The sequence below is a fragment of the Clytia hemisphaerica genome, unplaced genomic scaffold, assembly GCF_902728285.1.
Source record: "Clytia hemisphaerica strain Z4C2 unplaced genomic scaffold, Clytia hemisphaerica genome assembly, whole genome shotgun sequence".
Lineage (NCBI taxonomy): Eukaryota > Metazoa > Cnidaria > Hydrozoa > Leptothecata > Clytiidae > Clytia > Clytia hemisphaerica.
The window spans coordinates 324,000-333,286 of NW_027104477.1; the positions used below are offsets into that span (position 1 = coordinate 324,000).

Consider the following 9,287-nt stretch of genomic DNA (forward strand, 5'->3'; position numbering starts at 1 on the left):
TTGCGTGGAATCTGGAACTTTTCCTGATCGACTTAAGCTTGCTGACATTATTCCTAGTTTTAAAAAAGGCTGTTTGACGGATAAAGCCAATTATAGACCGATAAGTTTACTCCCAGTTGTATCAAAAATATTTGAACGCTTGATTGTAAATCAACTCAACGTTCATTTCGAGCCTCAATTTTCTAAACTTCTTTGTGGTTTCAGAAAAGGCCATAGCACTCAACATGCCATTTTAAATATGATCAGACAATGGCAAAGTGCTATAGCAAACAATTTAAAAGTGGGAGCGGTCTTGATTGACTTGTCGAAAGCCTTTGATTGCTTGCCTCATAATCTACTTCTTGCAAAACTCTCTGCTTACGGACTCAGTGAGAGTGCTGTTAGACTAATGCACAGTTATCTCAGCAATCGAAAGCATAGAGTTCGTGTAGGGTCACATCTAAGCTCATGGCTTGATATCTTACTTGGGGTACCTCAAGGCTCTATTCTAGGTCCTTTGTTGTTTAATATTTTTATTAATGACTTATTTTATATTATAAAAGAGATATCAAATTTTGCAGATGATAATACTTTATCATCGTCTGGCCCCAGCATAGACGATGTCAATCTAAAACTTTTGCGTCAACTACGCATAGTTCTTGATTGGTTTAAGCATAACTCAATGGTTGCAAACCCCTCAAAATTTCAACTTATATATCCCGGCACCTTCAACACAAATCTTTCTCTTCCGATAGAAAAAAATAACATCAAAAGTGTTGATGTTGTTAAGCTTTTGGGCATAAAAATTGACAGCAGACTGTCATTCATTCCTCATATCACCGAGTTATGTAAAAAATCAAACCAAAAACTCCGGGCATTAAGAAGGGTAAGAAACTTCTTATCGGAAGACAAAGCAAAACTTCTCGTTAACTCTTATATTCTTTCACCCTTTAATTATTGCCCACTTGTTTGGATGTTCTGTGGAAAGGGGGGAAATAGCCTGATTGAGAAATGCCATCACAGAGCACTTTGTGCTCTGAAAAATAAATCAATCTCGAACTATGGTACCTTATTAACTGATTGCAACTCTGTAGATATTCATGCACGAAATCTTAAACTCCTCATAACTGAAGTTTTTAAATCTACGCATGGCCTTGGGCCGCGTATTATGCATGGTATATTCACAACCTTGCAATCTCGTTATACACTTCGTTCCGGTCATACTCTAATCTTGCCATCATATAAAAAATATAACAGTGCTTTTGGAGTCAATACGTTTGACTTTAGAGCTGTATCTTCTTGGAATAAACTACCATCTTCCGTTAAATCAAACGATGATCTTAACACTTTTCTTAAAGCTCTAAACGAAAGCGATATACTTTCCAAATGCACATGCAAAAATTGTAAATAGTTTTTCGTTTTCTTTTTCTTAGGATTTTATTTTAATAGCTTTTATATAATATTTTTACGACAGTTGGACTTAATTAGAATTTACTTTTGTATTTTCTAGCAGGTTTTTACCCAACTTTAAATAAAGAATAAATAAAAAAAAAAAAAAAAAAATTTTTTTCTTTTATAAGCATACGCAGGCTCAGTTTTTGGTACCCCAACAATGGATCTATTGTTTAAGAAGAATAGAATGCTAAGCGAGCCTGATAGATATAGGGGCAGACACTTGCTTATAAAAAAACATGCAGTTTTTTCAGAAAAAATTTCTTCCTAGGGGGGGGGGGGGGGTTCAGGGGGTACCCGATTTTGAAATCTGAAATTTTTTCTCCAATTTTCGTCAAACCGTCTAAAATTGAACCAAAATTCCGCTTAGTCTAATTTTCCGTCTCCGTCGGAGAACTCAATTTCCGTAATTTCGTCTGAATTTTTGCCAAAAAGATTCCGCCACTCCGTCCGAAAATAGGGCCGATTCCACTCCTCTGCCAACCATGAAATCACCCTTCCTAGGGTAGGACTAGGAGGATATATATTATTTTTACCTTGACCTAACCAGGGACATTTCGATTTTTCACGCCCCCCCCCCCCGACAAGCATCAAATCAACTCCCTGTCCATTGCAGATTTAATCCATGGACATGACGGTTTTTTAATACCTTGACAGGATCGGCAAAATGTCTTCTACATGTATATGCAGCCCTATGGACGGTTTTTGCAGAAGAGCCATATTGAACTTTTTCATTTTCACGTATATAATTTACTCTAAACACCCCTGTCTCACAGGCTCGCTGGAAATTTCCCCTCCTTTTCTCAGAATTTCAAACGTTTTGAAAAGAATGAAATAAGAATTGCCCAAAAATAAGCTTAGCAAACATTAGCTTGGTTAGGCAAAAATAAAAAAATGTAGTGTTTCCGGAATGCGGGTGAAGGAAAAAAGCTCTCATGCGGACGGCCGGAAAAAATTTTGTTGTTGCTCTTTTTGATAACTTAAGATCATTGAAATAAAACTTTAAAGATAACTTTTATGTACAAACAGTATGAAGTAAGCCCTGAATACTAATGTATTATAACTACTAACGAGTCTGCGGCCGGGTCAGAAAATTTTTTTTTTTCATCCGGCCGGTTTCTGGAAACACTACATTTTTTTATTTTCGCCTTAGCTATGATTTTTTTTAACAGAAAATAACTGTCATAAGGTCTCCTATTATTTTGCTTCTATTGAAATAGGTCATATAAATGTATGCCAAGAAATGCAAATGTATTATAAAATATGGAACTAAAAATAATGGAAATAAAAAAATAAAAATGTATTATAACTACTAACGAGTCTGCGGCCGGGTCAGAAAATTTTTTTTTTCATCCGGCCGGTTTCTGGAAACACTACATTTTTTTATTTTCGCCTCAGCTATGATTTTTTTTAACAGAAAATAATTGTCATAAGGTCTCCTATTATTTTGCTTCTATTGAAATAGGTCATATAAATGTATGCCAAGAAATAAAATGCCAATTGTATAAAATATGGAACTAAAAATAATGGAAATAAAAAAATAAAAATGTTCTACCTAAAATATATTAATGCTATGGAATGCATAGTAAAAATACCCATAAGGCTGTTGATATCCCCCAAACGAATTCATGCTCCTATTCTACCTATTAGCTTCGTAAAAGATGTACAGCAAAGTCAAAATAAGTAAGATCCGTAACATTCGAGATCAAAACCATTTATCCATTTAATTTAATATTGATGAAATGAAGTTCTTTTGCTCCTGGATATCTAATAGTGTGAAGTAATAAGTAGAATTTAACTTAATGTGATTGCCAGTCAGGGCTAGGAATAATTATATCTTGACAGCAAAAAAAAACTGAAAACGAGGCTCAAGTCTGTATCAATATAACATCATGTCAGTGGAAAAAGAGTAAACCTTGGAAAAGGATTAGTTAATAGTTAATAACACAAAATCAGGTTGCCTTTTTAAAATCATTTAGTATAGTAATAACAACACAAGCATAAAGTTGTATCTTTGTACTAAAAATCTCTATCGAAATGATAATGTTTTGAGAGCTAATTTGAAAATAGTAATTGTAGCAGAATTTTCAGAAAAAGAGCTTATTTCATTTTCAATATTTGGTCAAAGTTCAGGGATTGATACAGTGTCTTGCCTGAAAATTGGCGCCGAAATGTTATTTTTTCGGATCAAACAGAGAGTAAATGACATTCTTGATATATGAAACACAGGAAAAAACTTTAAAGTTACGTCATCTAATTTTTCCTCTCGGAAACACCCAAAACAACGAATCTTGGCCCATGTTTCCGGCTTTTTCAGATGTTTCCAAGGGGAAATATGACGGTTTCAACAGAATATGCTTTTCTCATTGCCTATCAAAGAATTCACTATACCCCTTTAAATGCGAAATGTCTAGAGATCACTAGTAAACTATCAGTAAAAATATATAATGTAATCTCAATTTATATAATCCAATTTTATATTAAACCCTCTAGTGTTATATATATCTAGCGATTTATATGATAATCTATTATAACCTTAATATAATTTCTCTAATATAATTTGTTTAATTTCAACAGAAGTATATACTAAACACAATAACAAAACGGTCTTAAATGAGGATAAATTGTCGCAATGCATTTTGGTTGATCACCATACATATTAATTCTACTTATCTGCGGGTCAACAGTCACTACATTATCTAGCCCCAGCTTCGCATTGACTTCAAATTTCCCACCACTAGGCTGAACAGTCAAGACAATTTCGAAACTTCGAATAGAAACTTGATCAGTCTCCATGCTTTGGTCTAGATCAATAGCACAAGAATCACATTTCTCATTGCGTTTTGTATTCTTAAACTTCTGTACAACCTCCTTTGGTTTCCTCACACCAGCGTGTATGATCTTATCGAGAGACATTTGAGCACACGTTTTACGCTCATTATTCAATCCAACCAGCAAGCTGTTCATATATTTCACAACTTCGCCAGCCACTAATTTCACTGATGGGTCATTGACAGAAATGTCTTTGTAATCCAAGCATGCGCACCAGTGTTCTTTAACACCAACGTCACCACACGTTCGATTGAGAGGTAATTTTGTAAACAAACTCTGTCCGAAAACATCAGTAGGGAGAACTGGGTACGACAAAATATGGCGGTACGTGGCGTAAACATCAAAATAAGACGTTAAAACGTTCGTATTCTCACCCATAGCTTTGTAAAAATCTGGATGCTTTTTACGAAACCATTTTGGCATCGTGATAGACAAGAAGGGTAGTCTCTCTTCCAGTTTCCCTTGAAGCGAATCACGGACACCACCTGTTCTCGATCCGTGATCTCCGAACAGTACAAACATAGTATTTCCCTCATTCTTATAATACTGTATCAACTCTACAATCGATTGATCAATGCTCTGCATGGCATCTAAGCTATCATGAGTCAAATAAGCGGTCAAAGCGAAAGCGAACTTACCAACGCCGTCAAACATCTGATCGAAATATTTCAAATAAGCCATATTCTTCTCAGCCGAGCATAAGGAATGTCTGAGATAAATCGCGTCCCAACTTAACCACGTAGGCTTTGGATACCAAAGAGTCGGAGGTTCTTTAAAGCCGTTTAAACGATAATTAAACGTCCCATATCGAGTATCTTCTTCCGTGTAAACAGTCGCGTAACCGGCGTTCGAAAAATCTTCGAATATCCACGTGAAATCGTCAACAGTTCGCGTGTTGGGAAATCCACGCCGCGTCTCGTACTGATCTTCTTCCGCGATTCCTGAGCGAAAGAACAGTAATACTAGGAACACATTCTTCTTGAAAAGATGCCAACTGCCATCGCGGATCTCGTTTTAGAATTTAGTAATTGTATCAAAACGAACATTGATATGTATAAAAATGATGCTTTCTATAGACCTTTTTTTGTCAAACTATTAACGTGGTGAATTAATCTTATTAATTAAATTTATTCGGCAAGACTCTTTTTCTTATGAATGGTAAAATTTCATATGGTTCAAAAACAATATTTTGATCAAAAGTATACCTGTCAACATAGCAGATACTTGAGCGGTCGTTCCGTCCCCAACGATACTATTCGCGTTGAAAATAAATGAATGTTCGTCTTGTTCTAAGTATTGGATCGTTCGCACAGCTTGTCGACGAATGTTGGCGTTCGATTGAGAATCGAACATCTGGATGGCTACGTTCATTTTCAGCCCAGATGCCATTTCTATGAGAGGGGAAGTCTTGTATTCTGAATTGAAGGTTTACAATGATGCGAAAAGATCCTCAAAGAGACATTTTCTTTTTCCCTTTTTTCACAAAGTTTAAGCACATTAAATTTATTATATGATGGCTCAAAATTCAAGTTTGTCTTCCCTCTTTCAGCCCTGAAAGTTTTGATTCGTAACGTTTGTAGTTTTCTCAGAATGAATCTTAATTCAAAGCTCCTTTTAAAAAAAAGGCCTGGTAGCGAAAAGAAAGTCTTTGAAGACAATACGTTCAATCAAATTTCGGCACAAAATGGATCGGAAACCTAGCGTTGATTTGTAGCTTGTGGACTGGAGAAAAATCTGATCAGAAGAAAACTACGTTGAAGCCTGTTCAACGGTGTCTTAGCGAGGTCTGAATCTCTGCTTAAAAATACCAGACATGAAAGTCCTTATAAAAAAAGTGATTTAAAAAATTGTGCCATAAATTGGAGTGTTAAATTTTAGCAACAACTCGGTAAAAACGAACACCCTTTACCTTTCAATTTCTTCAAATGATTTAAGCGTCCTGGTGTTTTTGTCACGTGGGATTGGAACTCGACATGAAGTTGATTTCTTGTTTTATCGATGACCATTCCTACTCTGATGTGATCCTCTGTCAATGTCAGTGAAAATTTCCCTGTTTAAAGGAATGACAGAAAATAAAAAATTTACACTGGCATATAAACAACTATCAATATACAGTATATCAAAAAAAGTAGCTTTCACGGAACAGGCGCGAAAATCCCTATCAATTGTAATCAAAGCTACTGTAGAGTAAGAGACGCCTGAAACAGAGGGAAATGCTGAAAAGATTCAAACAATATGGGCTTTGTGTTAATATAGTAATTATGTTGGTCAAAATACGAGAAATCTGACCCTAATTAAAATGAATTTCTATATGAAAGCACCAGAACAGAAGAGAGAGGCCCTACTATAAAGAAAATCTTCGAACCTACCATTTTCTTTTTTCAAGAAAATTTTTTCAGAGTAAGAGACAGCAAAATCGTTACTGATCTCCCCTCTCTTCGGAGCACGTCTGATGTACTGGATGTATACGGTAAGGATGAAGGGATTCTTTTTCCCATCTACCACAAATACTCCGTCCTCGATTTGACCTAGAAGGTAATAATTTTATCATAAGAATTTAATTTAGTGTAATATCCACACAATAATATCCGGTAAATATAACTGTCTTATTGGGTTTAGGTATTCAGCGCGAATATACAGATAGACGACTAATTCAGACAAGGCAAAACAAGCAAAAAATAATGGAAATAAACTGATATTGTCCCCTTACGATTATTGTGTTACTACATAGCACCATCATTACTGTAACGCATGAATTTTAAACGACCTCATTCTCACACGAAAAATTTGATATTGAAAAATATTCAAGCGAGCTGATAATTTAGTGGCAAACACACATAGTTAGGCATTAATAAAGAGACACAAAATAATGAAGGTATCATCTCCGTGAATTTAAATTGCCGTAAGATTCCATTATTCTATCAAAATATAATACAACTCGAAAATCTAAATCTCGAATGTATCCTTAACTTGAAGGGACAAGCTGGAGTTTTTACAAGCTCTTATGTGATTTGGTTGGTCGTTAAGATGTAATAAAAACAATCTCATTCTTTTTCTAAAGAACGCGTCATCTCTATCACTTCAAATGACCAATTATTGAAGTATCTTAAAAAAACTCCAGCTCATCCCAACTTGAACAAGTTTTATGGTCCCTTCAGTTAACAATACCTTATAAACCTTACTCTATAACTTGAAATTTCACTAACTGAAACAAACTTTTATATTCTAAAAATTAACTTATTATTTGAACTTTTCATTTGTTTAACTGTTTTTAACACTTTGTTTTTAGGCGGAACAGGGCGGAAGAACCCTATTTTATTTTGGGGAAGCCATTTATGATTATACGATTTCTATGATGGAAAAACAAATTTGTGTTCCCCGTGCGTGTTGAGTTCTGGAACCTCCACTGTAGATGATATTTTATGCTCACCATATTCAACGAGAGAACATTTCTCCCAAGTCTTGTGCATCATATGAATAACTTCTTTACTGAAAGGATTCAACCTTGGAATGGCACACGCTGCATCTTGATTCACAAAATTGCTCTTATCTGCTTCATATCTAAAAATAATTGATCAAATTACTGAATACTTCAATGCTTTACGAAAGCGGCATTGATTAAATTTAAAACAAATTTCTGCGTGGAACATATTTTTTCATACCGAACAAAATTTCAAGTACTATGCTGTACTTTGCACCCTTCGGGGCAGTCAGAAAATAAGAAATAATTATTCAATGTGGCGGGTAGAACAAGATCCATAATGCAATGTCAATTCACAATGTAAAAGAAAATTCTCTAAAGTTTCCCTCCACTAGAGGTAATTTAATCCAAGAATAAAATGTATAAACCAATTAAAAAAGCACACGCGTGTAAAAACCATCATACTGTAACCGCACAGAAATTTTCTGTCGGCGTGTGATTTTTAAAATTTTCAGTTTGTGATTTTTTAAGAGCTTTGAAGTCTCGGGATAAGTATTTCACATTTGGGAATTTCGGTATGGATTTTTCCAAAATCACACAATGACTAAGCCATGATGGTATACCATGGTATGAACCATTTTATTTATATAATTTATATCAAAATTGTAAAAAATTGGCATAGTCCAATGAGAATGGTGGATCCGGACATTCCAAAAGGAAGAAAAGGTGTCTTAAACTTACCGTTCAATAAGAGTCTTTCTTTCTTCTACCCATACATTATGTGTGTATCTATGATATGATTTAGTCACAATCTTATACCCAAGTAATATACAGACAGCAAAAATAACAAACTTCTTGACAGGAAATCTTCTATACAATCGGTTGAAATGATAAACAACAAAGTTCCACATCACCAACATCCTTTGTATAATATTATTAAAAATCTAATGAATCATTTTTTTAGTAGTTTTGTGTCTATGAAAGAAAAAAAGTTTCATTCAAATCCTTACAGGCTAATTCATAATGGTAAAAATAATCACAAAGATAATAATTCCCAGAGTAGTTCAGTTGAAGCTGCCATAGCGTCAGCAGCCTCCCCCTGCTGGTTGGGGGGGGGTTACACCCTAGATTTTTCCCAAAAAAGGAGGGGGCTGGAAGTACACCACTTGGGGGACCTATGTACTTGGGGGGAGCTAAAATCTCATCATTTAACGTGGGGGCTAAAATAATTCAGCTTAATAGTTGGCTTCAATTACTCAAATTGAAGCTCATGAATCTGAAAAATTTTCGGTCGATTTTTAAAGTTTTCGAGCACTTTCTGAAAGTAACATTTATATTGAGTGTGATTAATTACGTGCGTCCCGTGCCCTCGTGCCTTCGTGCCTCGTGCGTCCCGTGCCCTCGTGCGTCCCGTGCCCTCGTGCGTCCCGTGCCCTCGTGCGTCCCGTGCCCTCGTGGGTAGTTCGTGGGTCCTGAAAAAAGTTACGTGGGTCCTGAAAAAAGTTACGTGGGTCCTGAAAAAAATTACGTGGGTCCTGAAAAAAATTACGTGGGTCCTGTAAAAAATTACGTGGGTCCTGAAAACAATTACGTGGGTCCTGAA

At 35.5% G+C, this 9,287-nt stretch overlaps 1 protein-coding gene across 1 annotated transcript; it reads right to left on the reverse strand.

The window, feature by feature from the left end:
- Window positions 1-2,868: 2,868 nt before the first annotated feature.
- Window positions 2,869-8,661, reverse strand: LOC136821459 (uncharacterized). The gene is made up of 6 exons (XM_067077695.1): window positions 8,426-8,661; window positions 7,694-7,824; window positions 6,633-6,791; window positions 6,173-6,313; window positions 5,469-5,654; window positions 2,869-5,204 (listed from the first exon to the last, which is right to left on the reverse strand). The coding sequence occupies exons 1-6, from the start codon at window positions 8,602-8,604 to the stop codon at window positions 4,018-4,020; spliced, it is 1,983 nt and encodes a 660-aa protein (XP_066933796.1). The 5' UTR covers window positions 8,605-8,661; the 3' UTR covers window positions 2,869-4,017.
- Between the last annotated feature and the right edge of the window lie 626 nt (window positions 8,662-9,287).